This window comes from Sus scrofa, chromosome 4 (assembly GCF_000003025.6).
Source record: "Sus scrofa isolate TJ Tabasco breed Duroc chromosome 4, Sscrofa11.1, whole genome shotgun sequence".
In the NCBI taxonomy this organism is placed as follows: domain Eukaryota; kingdom Metazoa; phylum Chordata; class Mammalia; order Artiodactyla; family Suidae; genus Sus; species Sus scrofa.
In genome coordinates, this window is record NC_010446.5 from 62,137,259 (window position 1) to 62,163,481 (window position 26,223).

General features: G+C 40.0%; 1 protein-coding gene across 38 annotated transcripts in view; it reads left to right on the forward strand.

Annotated features, from left to right (window-relative positions):
* STAU2 (staufen double-stranded RNA binding protein 2) overlaps positions 2,198-26,223 on the forward strand; it is a 316,054-nt gene continuing 292,028 nt past the window's right edge. For 3 of the 38 annotated variants that reach the window (XM_021089196.1, XM_021089208.1, XM_021089225.1), the window contains exons 1-3: positions 2,876-3,011; positions 9,553-9,618; positions 24,933-25,063. In XM_021089196.1, coding sequence (XP_020944855.1) covers positions 25,024-25,063 — 40 coding nt within the window. In that variant the 5' untranslated portion in view covers positions 2,876-3,011; positions 9,553-9,618; positions 24,933-25,023. Of the gene's footprint in view, positions 2,340-2,835; positions 3,101-3,277; positions 3,371-3,530; positions 3,668-4,078; positions 4,174-8,942; positions 8,987-9,552; positions 9,619-24,932; positions 25,064-26,223 lie in introns of those variants that run through there. The other 35 variants (XM_021089195.1, XM_021089226.1, XM_021089209.1 and 32 more) reach the window with 32 other exon arrangements.

Sequence of the window (26,223 nt, forward strand, 5' to 3'; positions counted from 1 at the left end):
AAGAACCTGACATAGTATTTGTGAGGATGCGGATTTGATTCCTGGCCACGCTCACTGGTTTAAGGACCATGATGAGTTTGAAAGCATTATCCTTTTCTGATGGTTGAATATTTGACTGCAATGGTACCTGGTAAAGACACACTGATAAATTTGCTGCTTTGTTTTAATCAGCTTCCAATAGGACCAACACTCTTCAGATATCTATTATTTTTAACTCACACATAAACATTTCACTGTAAGGTCAAATCCCAAGATGTGTGGATTTCCATGTTACTCAGGTGATTTCATGCCCTGATGCTATCTACACACCTTGAGCCATTGAAAGTGCTGATTCATGCTTAAAAATAACTTTCTCTGTGATAATTATAGCTTTTTTTTTTTTTTTTTTGCTTTTGGCTGCAACTATCCTGGGCCAGGGATCGAACCTTTGCCACAGTGACTCAAGCTGGTACAGTGACAACGCAGGATCCTTAACCTGCTGAGCCCTGAGGAAACCCCCCATTATGGCTTCTAAAAACTCATTGTATTTGGGGTTTAAATGTAACATGCTCATAGTCTCCTTAACAAGTGGATAACCAAAGACTTAAATCAGTTTTAAGAAAAAGTTACAGTGGAGATAAAGTTTTCAATTAATTTTAATGACCCGAATTAGAGGGAATGACACTTCTGACCACTTCAGAGTCCTTTCTAAAAGCGTAAACTCATCCATTTATTCCAAAGGCATTTACTTCCACTTACTGGCTATTGGATGCTGGGACAACAAAGAGGAATGAGATACAGAGACTGGCCTTAAACAATGTACTGTTCGCCATGTGGAGTCAGGCTCAATAATAATCTGATACACCAACTAAGTCAGAGGAGAGAGTCAGAGGAAAAGTGTGGCTTGCTCAGAGGAATTAGAGAGGTGATTTTATTTATTTATTTTTTGGTCTTTTTAGGGCGGCACCTGCAGCATATGGAGGTTTCCAGTCCAGGGGTCCAATTGGAGCCGTAGCTGCTGGCCTACCCCACAGCCACAGCAATACCAGGTCCAGGCCCCCTCTTCGACCTATACCACAGCTCACCTCGACACCAGCTCCTTAACCCATGGAGAGAGGCCAGGGATCGAACCTGTGTCCTCATGGATGCTAGTCAGATTCATTTCTGCAGAGCCATGACCGGCACTTCAAGGAGGTGATTTTGGAATGATTTGAAGGATGATTTGCTCCTTGGGTGAGGAGAGGGTGGACTGCAGGGAGAGGAGGTAGCTGAGGAGAGGCACACAGGTGGGAGGCTTGTCCCTTGATACTGCAGGTGTATGGACTCATTCAAAACATTCAACAGGTATTTGAATGCAAGGCCTGAGCAGCTAGAAGTCCTTACTCAAGGACTAGAGCAGATTTAGGGAGGATGCACCAAGTTTGAAGGAACCAGCAGAGGTGAAAAGAGGGGAAGGAGCTAGGACAGAGTTCTAGGGGGAAAATGCAGCTGTAGCTATTATTTTACCAAGTACATGCCAGGCTCTGTTTAAAGGGCTGTATACATACTATCACAGTTAAATACATGTTATCACATGTTATCTCCCCTTGAACAAAAGAATAAACAGACTCATTGGGTAACTAACATGCCCATGGTCTCCTGGCTAGTAAGTGGATAACGTGGCCTGGTTATCTAATTCAGATGCCCTTGCTTTTAAGCACTAGCTACAGTGTCTTCCCAGCTGCTCAGGGACCTATGGTTTTAGGTGATGTCTGAAATCACAGGCCTAGTCCACACTGCTCAGGTGGAGAACTGACACTGGGAGGGAACCCTGGGAATAATAATGCAAATGGACAAGTGAAAATACAATAATAACCCTATTTCCAGACTTTATTGCCGGATTATTTATGGTGCAATTTATGGTGCAGTGGCCTGTTGAATTTCACTGGGCTTAACTGGGTTGAAGTTATCCGGACATCACTAACCCACATCAAAACCAGGACGAATCAAGAAGGAATTCGAGTTTTCTGGCACCCTTGGCTCAACAATCTAGGATCTAGGACACTGTTCTAAGGTGATCATCCTTATTGGTTCGAAGGATTTCTTTTTTATGTGACCACAGACGATTTCTTTTGTGGCTGAGGAGGTTGTCGGGCCACGCTGCGGCTCTTGGAGAGCAGGTGATTACCGATCACTAGTGTTTTCTGGGCGAGACAGTTGCGCCAACCCCCTCCCCTTCTCCCCCGCCCCCCTCCTCCTCGCAGTCGAGAAAGGTGCAGGATCCGCTAAACCGTGCAGCGCACAGCGGCGGCCAGAGCCGACGCGGGATGGTCGCGCGTCCCCAGCAGAGCAGAGAGGGCCAGCGACGGAGCCTGGGGAAGGTACGGGCGGGGGATCGGGGTTCTGACACTGCCTGGAAGGAGCAGTGGGTCAACTGGGTGGGGGAGACAGTTGCCGAGTGCAGGTGTGGGAGAGGCTGCCCCAGGCCCATCCTTTGCAGCCGAGGAGGCGGGCAGCTGGACTGGAGACCAGGAGCCTGGGGTCGGGGTGGGGTCCCCGGGCACTCGCTCGCCCTGCTTCCCAAAAGTCCCTGGGGACCGGCCCTGGCCCCGAGGCCGGCCTGCCGGCGCCACCACCGCAGCGCCCGTGGCGGCAGCTGCTGCGTCCGACTGCCGGCCGCCAGGGGGCGGGAGTGGCGCCGCGAACAATGGCCGCGCTCGGCCGCGCGCCGGCGAGTGGAGGAAGGAAGGGAGGGAGGGCGGGCGCCCGGTGCGCGGCCGCGGGGCGGGGGGGCGGGCCAGGGGCGCGCGCGCGCACACCGGGCGAGCTGGGGCGCGGGAGCGGCTGCGTCGGCGGGGGCGCGCGGCGCGGGCCCGGGAGGGCGCGGCGGGAGCGCCGGGGAGGCGGGCGGGCGGGCAGGCGGAGGCGGGGGGCGGGGAGCCCGAGGGGTGGAAGCCGGCGGCGGCGGCGGCGGCGGCGGCGGCCGAGTGGGGTCAGTTCTCTGTAGTGTTTGCCAATGTTGGAGCCGTCTGCAAAGTGTCCCTGGCGAGAAGGTAAATTCCCTGGAGGAGGGGTGCGTCCGGGAGACCCCGACATCCGCCCCGCTGGCGGAGGAGACAGAGGGCGCTGGGGAGCTTTGCAGGTTCGCGGCGCGCGGCGAACCCCGAGAAGAGCGGCCCCTTCGCGGCCTCCCCTCCCCCGCGCCTTCCCTCCCTCCGCGGGCTCGCTCCGGGCGGGAGGGGGAGGGAAGGAGGATGGCGGGGGCCGGGGAGCTGGGGAGGTAGCGAAAGAATTGGGGGGGGCGTGTGTGGAGGGGGTGGGTCGACACAGGTGTCTGGAGAGGAGGAGCCGGGAGGAAGGCGAAGAGGCCGGTGCGAACGTGGTGCGGTGGCGGGGGGGTGTGTGCCCCAGGGTAGTAGGGACCTGGGAAGGTGGGGTCTTGGGGGCGGGGGTGGGAACCGGGAAGGGGGGATAGCGGGGGTAGTGGCGGTGCGGGAGGGGGAAGGCTGGGGGGAGGTCCTTGCGGAGAGGAGGTTGGGAGGGGAAGGGAAACTGGGGGGGGGGGAGGCCCATCCTGGGAGGGTCTGCGGGGAATGGGCCTAGGGGCGCGGGAGCAGCGGCGGGGCGGGGGCGCGCCGGGGGGCGGCGGCGGTGGCTATTTCTGTAGAATGGGCAAGTGATGAAGACGTAACGCGCCGAAATGGGGAAGGTAGGTGGGGCCGAGGGGGACAAAATATATCCTATGACAGGCAAGTTCTGCCGTGGCTCCTACGAACTACTCCGGTGAGGGCTCTGCTTAAAGGGGTAGTTGGCAGTTGTGACCTTGCGGAGGTGAAGGGAGTCGGGCGAAGAGGCAGATCAGTTACAGACTCCACGGTGTAAGGACAGAGCCTCCAGTCCCTCCGGGGAGAGCCGCGTGGATTGTGTCGTGGGGGCTGTTCTGCAGAGGCAATTGAGACGCGACGCTGATATTCTTCGGGAGGGGGGCTGGGATAATGGCCTCGGGGTTCTGGAAGTCCCTGGAAATATGTGCAGAATTTTGCATTTGTGGATAATTTTCTTTGGAAAGGGGCCATACTTGGCGTGACACCCGCCCCCCCCCTTCCCTTTCCCTTTTAAGGTTTAGAACTACTTGAGTTGAGAAGGACCGTTCAATTAGAGGAAGGTACTATAGGATTTTCAAGTGGGTGGTTCCTGCAGAAAGCTCTTTTAAAGGTATTTCACTGTTCGCTGCAAACCTTTATTTTTAATGTTTGAGTTCACAATTTTGGCGAACTTTTGCCAAGTCTTACTGCTCTTCTGATGCATCCTTATGTTTTAAGAAAGCATGATGAACATTTGAAATCAAAATTGTGATGGGCAGGCAGGATAATAGTAACCTTGTAGGAGAAAAGATTGCAACATTGCTCCTGAAGGCTATTTCTTCTCCGTCCTTGATTTCTTAAGATGATTCACATACACTGTTGTGAATTGAGCTGCAGTGGGGAAAAAAAATCTCATTTAATAAAACATCAAAACCAAGACATTCTACATCTTGCTTGTTTTGTAATAGGGCAAGTTTTTCATTTTGTCTATATTTTACTGCAAACCAGAGATAACACATACCACTTGAATTGTAGATTTGCTGCATTTTGCAGCAGGCCTGTATTAAATTTGTGAAGCACTTACACCAAACTATGTGATGTCTGTGTTTTTTTTTTTTTTTTTTTTTCTGGCTATGGTTTTAACTCAAGTCACCGTAGCCACATCATTCCATGGCATTGTAATTTGAAATTTATTCCTCAGTGATTATTAGTTGGTAGGTATGGTGCAGATTTCCCATATGCCACTAAAATTTTCCTTAACTTGTTTTGTATTTGTAAAAATATTGCTGTATAATTGTATGTACTGTTAATTTCAGATAGAATGACATGTAATTTTTTTTTTTTTGCCCTGTGGCATGTGGAAGTTCCAGCCCAGGGATCCAAGCCGTGCCACAGCAGCAACCTGAGCTGCTGCAGTGATGCCAGATCCTTAACCCACTGCACCACAAGAAAACTCCACCAATTTTTAAGTTTTAGTTTTTTTATTTGGAAATAATTATAAACTTACAGAAAACTACCAGGAATAAGAACAATACAAAGAAAGGCTATTCATGTCACTGTAACTTAGATTCATCTGTTACCATTTTACCAAATAATCATTTGATCTCTCTTTGTCACACACACAATATTTTTTTCCTGGACCATTTGAGGGTAAGTCACATCATGGCTCTTTATGCCTAAATACTTCAGCATGGAAAATGATTTTTAAAATCCACATTTTAGCATATTTGGCTTGCCTGGAATGAGGTTCTAGGGAAGAGTTGCTTGGTCTGGTTTAAAGCAAAGAATATCAGAAATATCTAAGGTGGTCATCACAGTTATTAGGATATAAATGATATAAAAAGTGAGGCTGAGTGCTTTTCCTCTGTTAGGATCAGGTCCTGGAAGATATAATTGGCCAGTATGTTGGTTTTTTTCCGTTGTAGTTAACCTCCTCTTTACTCCTATTGCTCTGTCTTCTTTTGAACACTGAGCACTGGGTATCTGATCATTTATGTGTACAGGTCATCATAAAGAAAAGGGAAGAGTCTAGATGTTGCAAAATTGAATTGTTTTGCTCTTAGACTGAAGAGTGGGACAGATGCACAGTGTAATCAGATCATGATGGATATATTTGTGCCTCATCTAGATAATCAAGAAAATACTAGATGAGTGTCGGGGAGCCATAATATTATAGTTCATATTTGTGTATCGTTGATTTTGAATAAAAAGTTCTAAATGTTTTTGCTTTTCGTATTGTCAAATGAGACATTTAAGTGAGTATTGCCTGTCAGTTGCGGGATGGGTGCCAATATCAAATTTATAGATCTATTACTTTAATAATGCCATTTAATAAAGCAGGGTTTAATTTTGCATAGTTTTCAATTAACCAGAGAGGCAGGATGTCGTAACAAGAACAGAGAGTTATAGCAGTACAATTCAGATACACGTTGGACCTTTAATTCTTGATGAGGACACGTCTTCTCCAGCTAGTAGTGCCTTCTCTTCATAGACTGCCCTGCCTGTTTTCACTTAGTAGCTTGGAATCTGGAACTCCGTGTCCTAATGTGCCTGACTGGATAACACTGTAGGGCATTTTGGGGACATGTGAATAGGTTTCTCTAAAAGTACTTAGCTGTAATGGAAATGGATATCAGCTGGGAACTTTTTTGACAGGGGAGTGGTGAATTTTATGAAACTGTAGGCAGTGTAAAATGCTGTTTTGTTGATCGGACTTGCTATTTTATGAAGTTGTTTTAAATGTAGGATGGTAGGCCTGGCATGTCTTTAAAGAAGAAATGAAGTGGGCATTCCAGATTGTCGAGAGTTAAAATTTATATTGATAAAAGCCTGATGTAACTTGTTTGTGAAAAAGCGTAAGTTCAGGATGTTGTCCAGTTACCTCACAGAGCACTGTTGCACACAATATTACTTTCATGTTTTCATTTATATGGATCTTTATTTTATAATTATGAAGGAAAGGATTACAAAATATTTAAAATTGTATGGTCAATTTTAAGTGAATAGATGCTTTCATCTTTGTTTCTTCATAAAACTACCTTGTGTAGTTCCCTGGTGGCCTAGTGGTAAGGATCTGGTGTTTTCACTGCTGTGGTGTGGGTTCAACCCCTGGTCCAGGAACTTCTGCATGCTGCGGGTGTAGTCAGAACAAAACAAACAAAACAACTACCTTTTGTATATCAGAAGGTTAGAACCTAAAAAATATACTCCTGTATTTTATTGTGCCTACTTCTCAGAATCAGCCATCATTGTTGCCAAACTCTAATACTGAGGGAACATGTACTGGTCCACAGATAAACATTTGTAACTTTTAGAGGCTTACATGAAATAAAAACAAAATGAGGTTTCTCAAATTTGGTAAATGCTTACGACTTCATGTTAAATTCTGGAACATAAGGGACGCTAAATCACTGAGATGCTTTTAGTGATTTATTCATATCCAGATGAATTGTTTTCAATTAAAAAAAGAAAATTAGTTGGGTTTGTATTTTTAGTTATAGAGTGTATTTTAATACCTTTTGACTAATGCTATATTTTTTAATGTTTTCCTCTTTTAAATAAAATGTAAATGTTTAATAATTCATAATTTACCACTTTCAAATTCTAGTGTTACTCTTTTGTTTATGTTGAACAGGGAATTGATTTTCTTGGGGGGGGGTCTACCTAAGTATATTAATTAATACTTAAAACACCATAGAATTAGAGAATTTTAGAGTTGAATGGAACTATCTCATATATTGTCATGTAACAGATTACTCCAGAAATTAAGAGCTTAAAACAACAAATATTTATTATCTCAGGTCTGTGGGTTAGAAATCTGGGTGCAGCTCGTCTGAGTGCGTGGGGTTTAGGGCTCCCTAAGAGCTTGCAGGTAAGCTGTCTGTGGGGCCTTATTCTCATGCGAAAGCTCAATTGGGGAGAAGATCTACTTTTGCGTTGTTCACTTGACTCTTGGGAGGATTCAGTTCCTTGGGGGATATTGGACCAAAGGCCTTAGTGTCTTTTGGGCTGTAGGCTGGAGGCATCCCTCAGTTCTTTGCCATGTAGGTCGTCCAGGGCAGCTCATGATGGGGCAGCTGGCTTCTCACAGGGCAAACAGGTGGGAGAATGAAAGCAGGTGACACCCGGGAGGGCAATAATGGTCCTTTTATAACCCAGTCTTGGAAGTGATAGCTCATTATTTCTTCTGTATTCTATTTGTTAGAGGCTGCCTTCCACAAACACTTAGATTTACTTTTTAAAGGTTTTTTTTTTTTTTTTTTTTTTTTAAAGGAAGAAAAAAGTGAGATAGAGAACTCAGAGATACACAAAATAATTTACATTGACTCAAATGGCAGTCTGAAGAGCTTGGACTGAAACAGATTCACTGGTACTCAGGCCTTGTGCTATTTCTAAAACATGAAATTCTCTTGGAAAATATAAAAATTGATACAGATGCTGAGGTTACTATTATGAGAAATAATTGAAAACTTTCAGAGTCATTTTGAGTTGACTCTAGTTTGTCTTTTTGAAAAAATGGTAGCCAAATACACACACAAACACACACACACACACACACACACACATACACGTACAGACACACACATATGTTTATATTGTAACTATATGTATATATCTCAAGAACCTTTGCTTCTGAGGGAAGTTCAATATTAACATTGTATAGCATAAAAATTTCTATACAAGCGATTGGATTTAGCTCTTATGCTGCATCTCACAATTGTGTCATTGCTTTTTAGATAATTTTTTTTGGAGGGGCTGTACATAATTCATTTTTTTATGTAACTTTTCCCATTATAAGATTGTATTATTTATTTATAAATTTGGTTTTCCTGCCCTTCTTTGATACCTATCTTTAAATTAAATGTAGAAGATATTTGCCACATGAAAAGAAGTACAACCAGAGGAAGTTAGACCTGTAAGGAAACAAATCTAAATGTCGCAGTGGGAGTTCCCATTGTGGCGCGGTGGTTAACGAATCTGACTAGGAACCATGAGGTTGCGGGTTCGATCCCTGGCCTTGCTCAGTGGGCCAGTCTGGCGTTGCCATGAGCTGTGGTGTAGGTTGCAGATGCGACTCGGATCCCGCATTGCTGTGGCTGTGGTGTAGGCCTGTGGCTGATTCGACCCCTAGCCTGGGAACCTCCATATGCTGCGGGAGTGGCCCTAGAAAAGACAAATAAATAAATAAATAAATAAATGTAACAGTGGAATGTGTCAGGATGACGATTTTGGGGGGAAAATTTTATGTAAGTTTTAATGTATTTGCTATTTTTATATTGATTATAATAAAACCACAAACAAAAAAATATAGCTAGGTAATTTTACTATATACTATTTTCCATATTACCTAAAAGAATATGTGTGCGTTAATATTTACTTTAGATTTAATTTATCTTATAGAGGATGGGAACAGAGCTCTTTAAAACTTTACTGGAGCAAGGCAAGTATGTATTAAATACCTCTAATCTGAAACTTTTAGATTATTTTAACAGCTTCATTTTTGCTGAAATTGTCTTAGAACTCTAGAACTAACAGGGACTTTGTTCAGCTTAGATCTGCATTGTCCACTGTGCAGTAGCCACTAGCCACATGTGGTTATTTAAGTTTAAATAACATTAAAGAAAATTTAAAATTTACTTTCTCAGGAGTTCCCTGGTGGCTCAGTAGGTTGAGGATCCAGCATTGTCACTGCTGTGGGTCTGGTTAACTGCTGTGGTTTGGGTTTGATCCCTGGCCTGGGAACTTTTGAATGCTGGGGCTGCAGCCAAATTTTTTTTTTTTTACTTTCTCAGTTGTTTTAGCCACATTTCAAATGCTTAGAAGCCGTATGTGACTAGTAGCTACCAGGTTGGACAGCAAAGATAAAGAACATGTTTATCATCGTATAGAGTCCTATGCTGATACTGATCCATTTTATGTTTGGTTTTGATCATGGGCATGTGTTTATAAAGTACTAATCACTGAGATCACCAACTAAGTTAAACTTTATTTCTTCATTTTCATTTTCTAGTTTTTGGAGCCCTGAGGGATACAGCAGTTTGGACAATATTGTTTTAACATGCTTCAGATAAATCAGGTGAGTTTGTGTTATGGCATGTCACACTTACATGGTGCTTAGGCCGTAAATCGGGGAATCTTTTAACTCAGCTTTTCTATTATCATAACCTGACCACCACTTTATAGAGCAATTACATACCTTATATTCATTATAGCAAGACTGCAGGGCAGGTTGTGGAAGGATTATAGCTGTAGTCCTGAAAGTTGATAACTTTTGAGCTTGCAGAGCACAAAGTTTGTTCTTTTTGACGTGACATTCCCTCTGGACTTGTCGGTGTGTTCAGGATGCTTACAGTCATGATCTAGCTTCAGTAGGTGGCATTTCTGCAGACTGAAAGCATTTCTAGTGACAAATCTTATGAAGTAGTTGTATCAGTGCGTTAAAAAAAGATTCCTTTTCTAGGGCACTGAGAAAGACTAGAAGGAAGTGCTGTGCTAAATCAACTATAGCATATAATGCCTTAGACTCACTGAAAGATATATTTTTCTTAGGTCTTAGCATTTCTCCAGGAACTTTATACATTTGATTTTATCCTTTCTGAACAAAAAGGGCACTATATCATAACTGTAGTATTAGAAAATACTGTATTTCACATTTGCAAGTCAAGAGATAAGTAAGTACTTTGATTACAATCATAAATTAATTTGTGATTTGAGGATGTAATAAATGATAAATGATGACACCCCCATCCCTCCCAATCCAGCTTACTTTGCCTAAGAAACCTTCAGTTTCGGTGCATCACCTACCATCTCTAAGCCAGTCAATTCTAAGTTTATACCTAGTCCAGATTTCTTTTCTGAGCTCCGTACTCAGGTAGGAATTACCAACTCGATCTCTTAACTTGCATGTCTTTACGCGTTTCAGGTTTAATATGTGTCCAGGAAACAGTCTAACTGCTTCAGTCAAATCAGATTTTTTCAGGTCCTAGATTGAGCAAGGTGGTTCAGCTGCAGGATCTTTGCTCAGACTACCTCTCCCTGAACACCTCCCACCCCCTTCCTGCTTGGTCCCCTGGACTCTCAGGCCTAGGATTTGCTCCCATAATACCTGGCTCTTTTATTTAATGACATCCTGACATTCTAAGTTCTATTCAAGTGTGTATTTATTTACTGTCTGTCTTCCTTGTTAGACATCAGAGGCACTGACTCGGCTTGTTTATTTCTGTATCCCCAGGTCCTAGCACAGTTCTTGTTGTGTATGGTTTTCCTGTGTTTGCTGAACGAGTGGATGAATGATGCTAGGGTTGTCACTGAAGCAAGGAGATCTCCCTTCTTGTCAACAGTAACCACACAGTACTCACGTTGTCATTTTGGTATTGTATGATGTCACTCGACACAAAGGCTGTTAATGTAACATCTCCCCCTTATGCAAAGTCGCTCTTTGATTTTCTCCTTGTACTAGAGAGTTTTCTTGTGCAACAAGTACTTCTTTCATCAAAGACATTACTAACATAGGCCAAAAGGAATCAAACTGTGCTTAAGTGAGTCCTGTGCCTTCACAGTTGTATCAAATCCCATTGGCTGCATTGACGGAGCTTTAAGAGACATGACTTAGGTCATGTGCTGTGCTGTGGATGTCAGGTTCTCCCTAAATGACTATTTGGATACCTGCCAGTAATTATCTGGGTACAGTTAGAATAACTTGTTTCATATGCTACCGTCGACAGATGGAAATGACCATTCCTTTTATGTCAGACAACATCATTGACAGTGATAGTTTATAGGTCAGTTCTAGTGAGGATTTACTAACCCTCTTTGCTGCTGGTCATGTTGAACCAGGCATTTGCAGACAACCCCTGGGCAACATTCTGCATGGTCACAAACAGTTCCCAGGGCTTTTGGCTAGAAATTGTCCACAGTGCCTGGAGACATACGTGCTTTACCCGTAACAGATAATGTATTCCTCGACTTGCTTAGGACCCCCTCTTATGTTTTGTTAAAAGTTTTATTGACATATAGTTGACTTACAGTGTTGTGATAATTTCTGCTGGACAACGACGTGATTCGGTTATACATATGCACACATCCGTTCCCCTCTTGTGTTACTGAGTTTTAGTCCCTAAAATGTTCAAGCCTGAGGGGAAAAGCTAACCTAATTTGGAATACTAGAAATTAGAGAGAAGACTCTCTCTTCAGCCGAAATGAAGTCCCATGGAATTCTTAAACTTAGGAGTGTTTTTTTGGGTTACATCACTTTCATGGTGACTGCTCTCCCATTAGAGAGAGGGTTCTCAAGATAAATGTGAAAGCACATGAAAAGGCAATCAAAGCTAACACTTATCTTGAAGAAGTAGAAACTTTTACTCTGTGATTTTCAACACTGTCATTAGGATTAGTAATAAATTTTTATTTGGCAAGTCTTTTGTTTTCTTAAAATGCCTGAAAAGTACTAGCAAATTCTTTTGTATGTGTTCCTAGAACTAATTGAACACTAGGCTTTCAGAGTTCCCTCTGTGGTGCAGTGGTTTAAGAATCCTACTGCAGTGGCTTGGGTCACTGTGAAGGTGTGGGTTTGATCCCTGCCCCAGAACACTGGGTTAAAGGATCTGTGTTATCGCAGCTGCAGCTTGGATTCAGTCCCTGGCCCAGGACCTTCCATATTCTGTGGGTGCAGCCATTGAATACTAAATTACTTAACTGTGTTAGCTGATATTAATTCTGCCTGACATTATTATTAGGAAACATGGGAATGTTCTGTTTTGATAATGGCACTTCTACCTTTAAATCGTACTCCTCATTTTTACTCTTGCCTTTTAAGACTGTGTGTTGTTATCCATGCACAACTCTTGTAGAAAAATTAGTTGGTATTGATAAGTAAAAAAAAAGAATAAATAATTCCACTATTCTTTACATAAACAATCACTGGTTACATCTGGGGGTGTATACCTCTAGATTTTTTTTCTCTGCAGATGTTTTTAAAAAATTTTTTATTTCTTAAAGTTTTATTGAAGTATAGTTGATTCACAAGGTTGTAGTAATTTCTGCTGTACCACAGTGATTCAGTTATACATGTACACACATTTATTCTCTTTCAGATTCTTTTTCCACATAGATTATCATGGAATATTGGGTAGAGTTCTTTGTGCTGTATAGCAGGTCCCCGTTGGCCTATCATTCCATATACCTCAGTGTGCATATGCCAATCCCAAGCCCCCAGTCCGTCCATCCCTCCCTCCCTTCCCCCACCCATGTAGGTATGTTTTTATGTGAATATATGTTATTTTAAAAAACGAGGATTATGCAATACATAGTGTTCTAAAGTGACTTAATAATAATCCATAGTTTGGAAGTGCTAGAGTTTATTTAATCAGATCCCTATTGTTGGACAGATTTTGTATTATAGTGCCACAGTGAGTATATTTTTTTTTACATATACCTGTGTTCTTTGACCATTATTTTGTTGCAATTAATTATTAGAAATGGAAATACTGGGAGTTCCCATCATGGCACAGAGGAAACGAATCCGACTAGAAACCATGAGGTTGCGGGTTCAATCCCTGGCCTCACTCATTGGGTTAAGGATCTGGTGTTGCCATGAGCTGTGGTGTAGGTCGCAAATGTGGCTCGGATCCTGCATTGCTGTAGCTCTGGTGTAGGCCAGCAGCTGTAGCTCTGATTAGACCCCTAGCCTGGGAACCTCCACATGCCGCAGGCACAGCCCTAAAAAAAAAGAAAAAAAAAAAAAAAGAAATGGAAATACTAGTCAAACAAGTATGTAGATTTTAAAGATATTTGATGCATAAATATCAAAAGTACAAAGTTATATTAGAAGTTTATCAGAATGCCTGTTTATTTCCTTGACATATTTTCAGACTTTGTCAGTCTAAGATTGAAAGTGGTATTTTAGTATGCATTTCTATGATTTGCTTGTATTTGTTCTTTTGTCTTTTGTGAATTGCTTATATTTGTCCATTGATCTCTTTACCTTTTTATTGTAAAAATTCTGTGGATTATATCCTCTTGGGAATTTTCTGAGCTTTATTTTTTTTTCATTCATTATTCAACGCATAACTAATGGTAAGCTCTGTTTCCAAGGTACTGTACTAAGTAGGAGTTTGATATATTTTGGACCTTTCTCCCTGATGATTAATTATAAACCCCTAGGGAAAGGAAACCCATTTGCACATTAAGCTGTAGCAAATATAATTTGAGAAGGACAATGTGCGATGAAATAATATTTTAAAATTAGTGACTGAAATAGGGCAAATGTTTTGGGATTAGTTGATGAGGCACATTGATGGGGCAGTGTGTCCTAAGGGGTTGGGTAGTCTGTGTTAGGCAGCTGTAGCATTGGGAGAGCCCAGCAACAGGGCATTACAGAGGTCTAAGTGGTTTGGTGGTTCCTTTTAAAGAGGTTTGGGAGTAGCTATTGGGAACATGGAAGCTAAGGGGAAGCTTTAAATTCTGACTCAAGAGGAGTAGAAGAACAGGAAGGACAAAACAGTTTCAGTGCCGGAGAGTAGAGAACCCTATAGGGTAAGAGGGAGCCAGGTGTTATATGGAAAGAATAAAGTTCTGTCAAGATATACTGTAAAGTGTAAAGCCAGGGATCAGTCAACAAGAAACAAAAGGCCTAGTATTTAAGGGACAAACAATACATACCCTATAGGTTTGTTGTGAGGAGTAATTGAGATAACAAAGACCAAATGCTTAGCGTTGGTCCTAGTACTCTTGCTACTGCTGTTGATATTGTATGGCTGGTGTTATTGCTATTGCTGCTCTGGAGGTTGATGAGAAAGGAGGACAGACATTTCATTTGGTCATGAGAGTAAAGTACTTGTTTAGGGGATTGAGGCACTGGACATTTCTCAAGCCATGGTCAGCTGCAGTGCTCTCCTCTTTCTTGCCATAGGCCCCAAGAACTCTATCCTTTTTGCTTAAAATCTGTTGATACTTACTCTTAGTTATTTTTTCTCAAAGCCTGGCTTTTGTAGGATCTGCAATTTGTCCATCTCTCTTGAAGTCAGGATGCAGTCTACAATTAGAAGGTTAAAAAAGTAGTAAACATAAGGATGTTAAAATATATAGGAAGGGCTTTGGCTTTCTGCTGTGTGGGCATAACAGGATTTATCCTTTCTGTAGCCAGGTTCCAAGGTAGCCTCCAGTGATCTCTGCCTTTTTGTATTTACACCGTTATGTAATTATGTAATCCTCTCGTACATCTGTTTGTGTGCTCAATACAATATGGTAGAAGTGATAAATTGTTTCCAAGGATAGGTTATAAAAGACATTGTGGCTTTTCCATCCTTCTCTGTCTTCCTCTGTGCTGCCTTGCATTGTTGATTCTGAGAGGAGTTAGCTGTTGGGTTGTGAATTAGCCCACTGGAGAGGCCCAGTTGGTGAGAAACTGAAGCCTCCTGCCAAGAGCTAACAATGAACTGAAGCCTTTAGCCAATAGTGTGTGACTGAGTCTTCTTGGAAGTAGATCTTCCAGCCCTTGTCAAGCTTCCAGCCCTAGACTACTGGCCCTCAGCACCTTGACTGCAACCCCATGAGAGACTCTGAGCCAGAACCACGTAGCTAAGCTGCTCCTTGATTCCAGAACCTTAGAAAATATATGAAAAAAATATGCTTATTTTTAAAGCTTGGGGTAATTGTTATGCAGCAGTAATACACACTTTCTCCTTAAATAACTTCAGAATGTATAAATATGTGAACAGTGTTTTTTGGACATTGGATGACAGGCGGCACCAGACTCTGATGCTTGAGAGAATACAAACAAGTACGGTAAGCCCTTCTATTGTGCCAATTTACAGTAGAGCCTAGAAGTTATTTACAGGCTGCAGGATGAGTTGGAGAAATCAGAATAGAACCCAGTTTTGTTGAGATTAGGAAACAGGTTAGAATTTGGGAAGACCAAGTTGGTTAGAACTGTAGGACAGACTACTAGAGAGGAGGGAGCTGTTGGGGAGAGTGGTGAGTACATGTGAAAGTTAAAAAGTGCACTCAAACATATATGCATCCTGGAGAGCTGCAGAGGGTTCCTTTTGAGTCTTTGGCTGAGTTCTGATTGGTAGATGCATGACAGGACCTACTTAGAGCCAGGAAAAGAACTACTGGAAAGCAGCAAGAAAGCAATTTCTAGAGCGCACACAAGGCTGGGAGTAGTTTATGTCATCACTATCTAGAGTGTAAAGACCTTGAAAGACATGGGGCATTAGAGTCTTCAGAAGGCTCCAAGTGATCCCAAGTAACTTAACTGTGTAAGTCCAGTACTATATAGGGGAATATAACACAATTCAGAACTCAACAATGTAAAATTCACAGTGTTTGTCATCCAATCCAGAACTAAAGTGCTTGCCTCACCTTGGATAAGGAATAGAACATCTAGACAGAGGATCAGTAAGGAAATAGAGGGCTTGAACAACACTATAAACTAATTAGACCCTAACAGCTATATACAAAACACCCAACAGCAGCAAAAAAAAAAAAAAAAAAAAAGACGAATGATCTTAAGCAATCTAACTTTTCTCCTTAAGAAAACTAGAAAAAGAAGAGCAAATTAAACCCAAAGCTAGCCAAAAAAAGAAAATAATAAAGGTTAAAATGGAAGTAAACAAAATAGAGAATGGGAAACAGTATAGAGAATCAGCAAAAATAAAAGTTGGTTCATTGAAAAGATCAACAAAATTGACAAACCTTTAGCTAGACAAAGAAAAATAGCAAAGATGCATATAACTAAAATCAGAAATAAAAAAGGAGGGAGTCCCACTGGGGCTCAGTGGTAGTGAACCCGACTAGTATCCATGAGGATGTGGGTTTGACCCATGGCCTCGCTCAGTGGGTTAAGGATCTGGTATTGCTGTGAGCTGTGGTCATAGACATGGCTTGAATCCTGCATTGCTGTGGCTGTGGCATAGGCCTGCAGCTGCAGCTCCAATTCGACCCCTAGCCTGGGAACTTCCATCTTCCATATGCCACAGGTATGGACCTAAAAACCAAAAAAAAAAAAAAAAAAAAAAAGAAAGAAAGAAAAGTGAGGATATTACCATTGACCTTAAGGAAATAATCAAGAGTACCATGAACAATTTTATGCCAACAAGTTGGATAAGCTTCATGAAATGGACAAATTTGTAGAAACTCAGATTACCAAAACTGACTTAAGAAGAAATAGAAGATATCAGCAGACCTGCAAGAAGTAAACAGGTTGAATCAGTAATTAAAAAAAAAAAAAAAAATCCCTCCCAAGCAAAGAAAAGTCTGGGGTCAGTGACTTCACTGATGATCTACCAAATGTTTAAAGAAGAATTATTACCAATCCTTATCAAGCATCCAAAACATAGGAGAGGAGGGAATATTTCCTAACTCATTCTTTGAGGCCAGTATTACTCTGATACTGATGCTAAAGACACCATGAAAAAAATCTGCAGATCAGTATTTCTCATGACTTAAATGCAAAAATCTTCAACAAAATACTAAAAGCCTGAATCCAACTATATATTGAAAGGATTGTGCACCATGGCCAAGTGAGATTTATTCCAGGAACACAAGAATGCAGAAAAATCAGTATGTATAATATACCGCATAATGGAAAAAAACCCATATGATCACCTCAGTTGATACTGAAAGCATTTGACAAAATCCAACGCTTGTTCATGATAGAAACCCTTAAAAACTAGGACTATGAGGACACTTCTCAACTTGATATAGGGTATTTATGAAAAACAGCTAACATCCAACTCAATGGTAAAAGACTAAAAACTTTCTCCTTATGGTCAGGGACAAGACAAGGGTGCCTATTCTCAGCACTGCTATTCAGCATTGTACTGGAAATTATACCCAGAGCAACTAGGCAAGAAAAAGAAATGAAAGACATCCAACTTGGGAAGAAAGAAGTAAAACTTTTTATTTGAAGATGACATGGTGCCATATATGGAAAATCCCCAAAAATCTACCAAAAAACTAAATAGAGCTAAAAAATGAATTCAGAAAAATTGTAAGTACGAGGTCACACAAAATACAATTGTGTTTCTGTATATAGTCCAAAAGGAAATTAAGAAAACAGTTCCATTTATAATAGCATCCAGAAGCATACAGGAATTGAGAAACCTGTACTCTGAAAACTCTACAACATTGTTGAAAGAAATTAAAGAGGACTTGAATAAAAGGAAAGATATTTTGTGTTTATGGATTGAAAGACTTAATATTATTAAGATGGCAGAACTATGCACAATGTACATATTTAATATGTCTATCAAAATTCTAGTGACCTTTTTTGCAGAACTGGAAAAGCTTATCTTCACCTTCTTAATGGAACTGCAGTAGGCCCAAATAGCCAAAGCAATCTTTTTTTTATTTTTTTATTTTTTGTCTTTTTAGGGTTGCACCTGTGGCATATGGAAGTTCCCAGGCTAGGGGTCTAGTTGGAGCTACAGCTGCCAGCCTACACCACAGCCACAGCAATGCCAGATCCAAGCTGCAATCTGTGAGCTGCACACCATCTCATGGTATTGCTGGATCCTTAACCCACTGAGTGGGGCCAGGGATTGAACCTGCAACCTCATGGTTCCTAGTCAGATTCGTTTCTGTTGCGCCATGATGGGAACTCCCAAAAGCAATCTTGAAAGAACAGTTGGAGGCTCATACTTCCCCATTTCAAAACACACTCTACAACTGCAGTAATCAAAATAGTTTGGTACTGGCATAAGGTAGAGAAATAGATCAATGAAATAGGATTGAAAGGCTGGAAATAAACTAATTCATATGTAGAGAGCTGATTTTTTTTTTTTTTTTTTTAGGGCCATACTTGCAGCATATGGAGGTTGCCAGGCTAGGGGTCTAATTGGAGCTTCAGCTGCCGGCCTACACCACAGCTACAGCAATGCCAGGCCTGAGCTGCATCTGCGACCTACACCACAGCTCACGGATCCTTAACCCACTGAGCGAGGCCAGGGATCAAACCCACAGCCTCATATATACTAGTCAGATTTGTTTCTGCTGAGCCACAATGGGAACTCCTAGCCAACTGATTTTTGATAAGAGTGCCAAGACCACTCAGTGTGGGAAAGAGTATCTTCAGCAAATGGTTCTGGGACAACTGGATATCCACATGCAAAAGAATAAACTTGGGGAGTTCTTTTATGGTGCAGTGGGTTAAGGATGTGATGTTGAGGATCTGGTGTTGTCACGGCAGTGGCTTGGGTCACTGCTATGCCATGGGTTCAGTCCCTGGCCTGGGACCTTTTGCATTCTATGGACACAGCCAAAAAGAAAAAAGAAAAAACTTTTTATTCTTTTTATTTTATCTTACACCACATACAAAAACTAACTCAAAATGGATCAGTGACCTAATATAAGAACGAAAATTCAGAACTCAACAACAAAAAGACAGCCGCACTAAAGGTTGGCAAAGGACTTGAATAGACAGTTCTCCAAAGAAGACGTCCAAATGACCAACGTGCATGTGAACGAATACTCTCATTAGTGATGGGGGAAATGCAAATGAAACTACAGTGAGTACCACTTCATGCTCACTCAGATGGCCAGAATCAAAGAGAACAACAGTAACAAGCGTTGGCAAGGATGTGGAGAAATGAAACACTTGTGCAATACTGGTGGGAATGTAAAGTGTTTCAGCTTCTGTGGAAAACAGCATGGCAATTCTTTACCAAGTTAAACATAGACTTACCATATGATCCCACTCTTAGGTGTATACTGAAAATATTTGAAAACAGGTATTCAAATATATGTACACACATGCTCATAGTAACACTGTCTACTGTAGCCCAATGGTGGAAGCAGCTCCAAATATCCATAGATAATTGGGTAAACAAATTGTGGTATATACACCCTATAGAATATTATTCAGCTGTAAAACAAGATGATGTACTGATACATGGTACAATGTGCTGAGCTTCAAAACATTTTGCTAATTGAAAGAAGTCAGACACAAGGGTCACAAGTTGGAGGATTCTGTTTATATGACATATCCAGATTAAGTAAATCTTTAGAGACAATACAGATTGGTGATCGCCAGGTTCTAGGGGTAAGGAGGAAAGGGGAGTAACTGCCTAATGGGTATGGAGTTCGTTTTGTATTATAAAAATGTTTTGAAACTGGGTAGAAGTGGTGGTTGCTCAACATTGTGACTGTACTAAATGCTATCAATGTCTTCACTTGAAATGGTTAATTTGATATCACATCAATTTCATTTCAATTAAAAATTAAAATGCTTACAGAAGCATGAGCATATGACCCATAACCAGCATTTAAAAAAATCAATAGAAAGTGACCCAGAAATGACAAAGATGATTGATTTAACAGACAAAGCTGGAAATAGAATTGTTATTAATATGCTATCAATGTTCAGGAAGGTAGAGGAAAACAGGAAAACGAGGACAGAAATAAAACATATGAAAATAAATGGAAATTTTAGAGATGAATGCAATATCTGAAATAAAAAGTACTTGATGGAATTAATAGCAGATAAGACAGCAGAAGAAAAGATAAGTGAGCTCGAATATGTAGGAATAGCAACTGTCCAAAATGAGACACAGTGAAAAGACAAAAAAAATGAGCAGAGCACCTGTGAGCTGTTGGATAGAATCATGTAGTCTAAAATAAATTAATTACATAATCAAGGGAAGAGAGAGGGAACAGGAAAATATTAGAACAGATAATGACTGAAAATTTTCTGTGTTTAGAGAAAACTATAAACCACATAGATGTGTAAAGGTCAGTGAATCCGATTTGAAGGAAACATTAAAAAAACACACACCAAGGCACATCATAATCAAATGACTGAAAATCAGTAATAGAGAAAGTAAATCTTAAAAGCAGAAGAAAAAAGATGTTATAAGCAGAGAAATAAAGAATGACAGAGTTTTTGTTAGAAACTGCAGGCCAAAAGAGAGTTGGGTCACTTCTTTAAAATACTATAAAATACTTGTTAACTTCAGATTCTCTTCCCACTGAAAATGCTTTTCAGAAAGAAGTAAATTGTCATACAAATGAACTTATTTACAACCTAGAAATAAACTCACAAACATAAAAAACAAAATTAAGTTTACCAAAGCAGGAAGTAGCAGGAGGGATAAATTAGGAGTTTGGGATTAACAGATACACATTACTATGTATAAAATATACAAGGACTTGCTGTATATTTTCTATTTTGTAATATAACGTACAATGGAAAAGAATCTGAAAAAGAATATATATACATATATATAAAATCTTTTTTTTTTTTTTTTTTTGGTTGTGCTTACGGCATGTGCAAGTTCCCAAGCCAGGGATCAAACCTACGCTGCAACAGTGACCCAGGCTGCTGCAGTGACAATGCTGGATCCTTAACCTGCTGCACCACAAGAGAACTCTTAGAAGCAATCACTTTGCTGTACACCTGAAACCAACACAACATTGTACATCAACTATACTGCAAAAAAAAGTTTTCAGAGAAAAGTGTGACTTTTTGTTTTCTTTTATTTAAAAATTTTAATTGTGGTAAAATATAACATAAAATTTGCCATGTTAACCTTTTCCTTTTTTGGTCCATGCCCACAGCATGCAGAAGATCCTAGGCCAGGGAGCAAACCTGCACCACAGCGACAGTGCTGGATTGTTAACCTGCTAGGCCACCAGGGAACTCCCATTTTAACCAGTTTTAAGTGTATAGTGGCATTAAGTATATGTACAGTGTTCTGCCACCATCACCATCATCCTTCTGCAGAACTTTTTGCTATTTGCTGACTGAAACTCTGTACCCATTAAAACACTAACTTCCCATTCTCCAATTCACCAGCTCCTGTCAACCACCATTATACTTGTCTTTGTGAATTTGACTACTCTAGATACCTCATATTAGTGGAATCATATAACATTTGTCCTTTGGTGACTGGATTATTTCACTTAGCATAATGTCTTCACAGTTTATCCATACTATGGCATATGTCAGAATTTCCTTTTTAAGGCTGAATAATACTCAATTTTGTGTATGTACCACGTTTTGTTTATCCATTCATCCATCAGTAGACATTGAGGGTACTTACGCCTCTTGGCTATTGTGGATAATACTGCAGAGAATGTGAGTGTGCAAGTAAAGTAATCTGTTCAGGTCCCTGCTTTCTGTTATTCTGGGTGTATATCCAGAAGTGAAATTGCTGGATCCTGTGGTAATTCATGTTTAGGTACTGTTTTCTATAGTGGTTGCATCATTTTACATTCCCACCAAAAATGAACAAAGGCTCTAAGTTCCCTACATCCTCACCAATACTTATTTTGTTTTTTTTTTTTTTTTGTTTTTAATGCCAATGACCATCCTAATAGGTATGAAGTGGTGTCTTGTAGTTTTACTTGCATTTATGTGATATTAGTGATGTTTAGTATCTTTTCATGTTTAGTATCTTTTCTTGTTGGCTGTTTGTATATTGTCATTGGAGAAATGTCTATTCAAATTCCTTGCTCAACATTCCCCCACTAGAAGCAAAATTGTAAAGGCAGCAAGAAAATGACAAAGATGAAAAAAAAAGCAGAAATGGTAGTTGAATAAATGTATAAGATTTTTTATTAATCTTTTTGAAAGGTAATTTCTTATTTAAAGCAAAAATATTAAGATTATATGGCTTATTAACATACATGAAAGTATAATGATAATAACAGTAGCTTGAAGGTTGAGGGAGAAATGGAAGGATATTATTAAAGATTTTAATGCTTTACATTAGGTAGTATAATATAAAGGTAGACTGTATTAAAGATATATACTATAAACTCTAAAGCAGCCAGTAGAATATCAGAACAAAGAGCTATAATAAATAAGCAAAAAAAGTAGAAGTGAAAATATAATTAATTCAACAGAAGCCATGAAAAGATGGAAATAGGAACAAAGACCAGATGGGGAAAAATAAAAAATAAATAGCAAGAAGATAGACTCAAACCTAATGGTAGGTCTAATCATATTGAATGCAAATAATCAACTAGCTTGATCTCTCTGCATTTACAGAACACTTCACTCAAGAAGAGCAGACTGCACATTTGTTCACAAGTTGACACAGAACATTTACCAAGATAGACTATATTCTGGGCCACAAAACAAGTCTTAATAAATTCAGAAGGATTCAACTCAAGAGGAATCCTCTGATTCTAGTAGAATTAAATTAGAAGTCATTCATAGAAATATCTTTGAAAAATCCCCAAGTATTTGAAAATTAAATAGCATGTTTATGATTCATGATTAAAAGAAGGAATCAAAATTATAAAGCATTTTAAACTAACAATAGAAACACAACATATTCGAAGATGCTACTAAAACAGTACTTAGTGGGAAATCTATAGCTCTAAGTACATATTAGAAAAGAAGAAAGATCTAAAATGACTTTAGTTTTCACCGTAATAATGTAGAAGGAGCAGAACAAATTCATCCCAAAGAAAGCAGAAGAAAAGAGATAATCTCAATAGTCCTATATGTATAAAAAAATTAAAATTGTAGTTAAAAAAATCTTCCTACAAAGAAGACTCCAGGTCCAAATAGTTTCACTGGTGACTTGTACTGAATACTCCAGGAAGAAATAATATCAATTCCACACAAACTTTTCAAAGACATTTGTAATGGAGGGAGCGTTTTTCAAAGACATGGATGTCATCATCACTAGGATACCAGAACCAGACAAAGACATTGCAAGGGCACTACAGAATACTACTACTCACTAATGTAGATGTAAAAACATCTAAACAAAATTTCAGTAAATCAGATTCAACAAAATATTAAAAGGACAAAACATCATAACCATGTGGGATTTATCCCAGGAATGTAAGGTTGGTTTAACATTCAAAAAATAGAGTAATGTAATCCACCACATTAACAAGGTAAACAGTGAAAAGCAGTCATCTCAATAGGCAGAAAAAGCATTTGATTCAATATAACTATTCCTGATTTTAAAAAAGTCTTCAGTAAACTAGGAATAGAAATGAACTTCCTCAGTATGAAATGGGGATCCATGACATACTTTATTTGCTAATATTTTACTTATTCATGGAAAGATTGAACAGTTTTTTTTTTTTCCCCTAAAAATCAGAAACAAGTTAGAGATGTCTACTTTGACCAATCCTTTTTAACATTGTCCTGGAGGTTGCAGCTAGTGCAGTTGGGCAAGAAAAGGAAATAAATAGTATTCACATTGCAAAGGAAGGAACAAAACTATTTTAATTCACTGTCGTAAATCAAAGATGACCTGGTTTTCTATGCAGAAAATGTGATGAACTCCTACTAGTCCTAATGCATAAGTGTAGTAAGGTTGAAGGATACCAGATCAGTATGCAAAAGTCAGTTGTTTTTTTACACACTAGCAAGGAACGATCTGAAAAAAAGACAATATACCACAGTATCAAGAATATGAAATACTTATGGAAAAATGTAATAGAATATGTCAAGAATGTGAGGCTACACTGTGTTTTTGTAGTGTTTAAATCCCTGGTTTCCCTTGGAAAAATCAGAGGTTGTAGACATGGCACTATGGCCTGCTTTGAATCAGGTCCTTGGGCATCTTCTTTCTGTCAGAACCTTGGTTGCACTGTAAATACTTTAGAAAGGAGAATAGCAGGAGTTCCTGTTGTGGCTCAGTGGAAATGAATCTGACTAGCATCCATGAGGACGCAGGTTCAATCCCTGGCCTTGCTCAGTGGGTTAAGGATCCAGCGTTGCTGTGAGCTATGGTGTAGGTCGCAGATGCAGCTTGGATTCTGCATTGCTGTGGCTGTGGTGTAGGCCGGCAGCTGAAGCTCCAATTAGACCCCTAGCCTGGGAACCTCCATATGCTGTGGGTGTGGGTCTAAAAAAACCAAAAAAAAAAAAAAAAAGAAGAGCAATTAGAGTCTAAGGCAAACTGTTTCCAACTTTTGGTATGGCTTCGTAAAATAATTTTTTAGATTTAAAAGTTCTGCATGTTTATTATAAAGAAGTAAAACAATGCAGTATTTCAAAGTAGAAAGTTGAGTCCTCGCGCCCCCCCCACTTCTTTAAATATGCACATGTTTGATTTAAAAAAAAAACAATAAGGTTAGATAGTGTTACAGGATTATGAGAAATATTTAGCCAAGTTTACTTGTGTTTTTGTCATATTTTATATTTTACATTTTAACACTTTTGGAATTGATTTTTGTGTCTGTATGAGATACGAATTTTAAATGTTCTTGATTAACAGGCAATTATAATAAAGCAGTTTGATCCTTGGGTGGTGGTTTTGCTTGGACAACTTAGGTTATGGTCGAATTTGAAGTTTTAAGGTTTGTTTTAGTTATAGCTATGGACGGTCACATTTCTCCTAGAGAGCAAGAACCTGTAGAAGGTAAATTCCTTGATTTTTTGACTCTGTTTTCTTTCTTTTTATTTTACTTGGGAATTAGGATGAGTCCCTTCCAATAGCAGGGAGTAGGGAAAGGTGAGCCAGCAAAAGAGACATAGAAACTGTGTCCAAGTCATTTTCTGGGACCAGGGATGGAAACGGATTCTTCTATGGAGAGACTTGCCTTGGCAGGTGAGGTAGACTATGATTTACTAGCAACAGCTCTGGCTGTAATTTAACTGCCTTAAAAATGCTGCACTCTTAAGTTCTGGCTTAGGAAACTTTTGGTGTTTTGGTGGATTATGGTCAGATAGTTTTTTTCTGCTATTTCCTACTCTGCATTGTATATTCTGCTAATGATCTATTTGCTTTTGCCAGATGTGATGTGTTTTATTTGCTTTCTCCTGCATGTGTGCTCTGGAAAAGCTTGAACTGTCTTTTTCTCTTCCACCCTTGCTAACTTGGTAAATGCCTACCTTTCTTAATTAATCAGTCTAATCTAACCACCACTTTCTGAAACCTACCTTTCAACATCCCCTTCACTTACCTAAGGTGTCCCTTTGAACACCCTTAGTATAGCACTTAGCATGTTGCAATTGAGGGTATTTATTTCTTAAATGTGCCTGTATTTTCCACCAGACTGTAAGCTCCTTTAGGACAGGAATTTTGCCTATTGAACTGTGAACTGTATTATTTTGGTATATTTTAAAGATTCAAGTCCCAGAGTGTCTAGGACGTTTTATAAAGATAGGAAAAAATAGAATCTTTTAAAATAGAGTATGTCTATGTTTTGATGACTGTGTGGATACTGTTGTTATTATAAATTGCTATTTTACCAGTGTTACTTATCAAAGTTAGGGAGAATTATGTGTAAACAAATTTTATAACAACTTGGAGTTCCCGTCGTGGCGCAGTGGTTAACGAATCCGACTAGGAACCATGAGGTTGCGGGTTCGGTCCCTGCCCTTGCTCAGTGGGTTAACGATCCGGCGTTGCCGTGAGCTGTGGTGTAGGTTGCAGATGCGGCTCGGATCCCGCATTGCTGTGGCTCTGGCGTAGGCCGGTGGCTACAGCTCCGATTCAACCCCTAGCCTGGGAACCTCCATATGCCGCGGGAGCAGCCCAAGAAATAGCAACAACAACAACAAAAAAAAACACAAAAGACAAAAAAAAAAAAAAAATTTTATAACAACAAAGAATATGCCCTGACACAAATATGAGAAATCTTAAATGTAATTTTTATCACTCTTGGGAATTTTTTCAGTGGAAACAAATTTAATATGTTTTGATAAATCAGTAGAAAAAATAATAACAAATACATGATTTTTGTAGAATATTAAAGAAATATATTT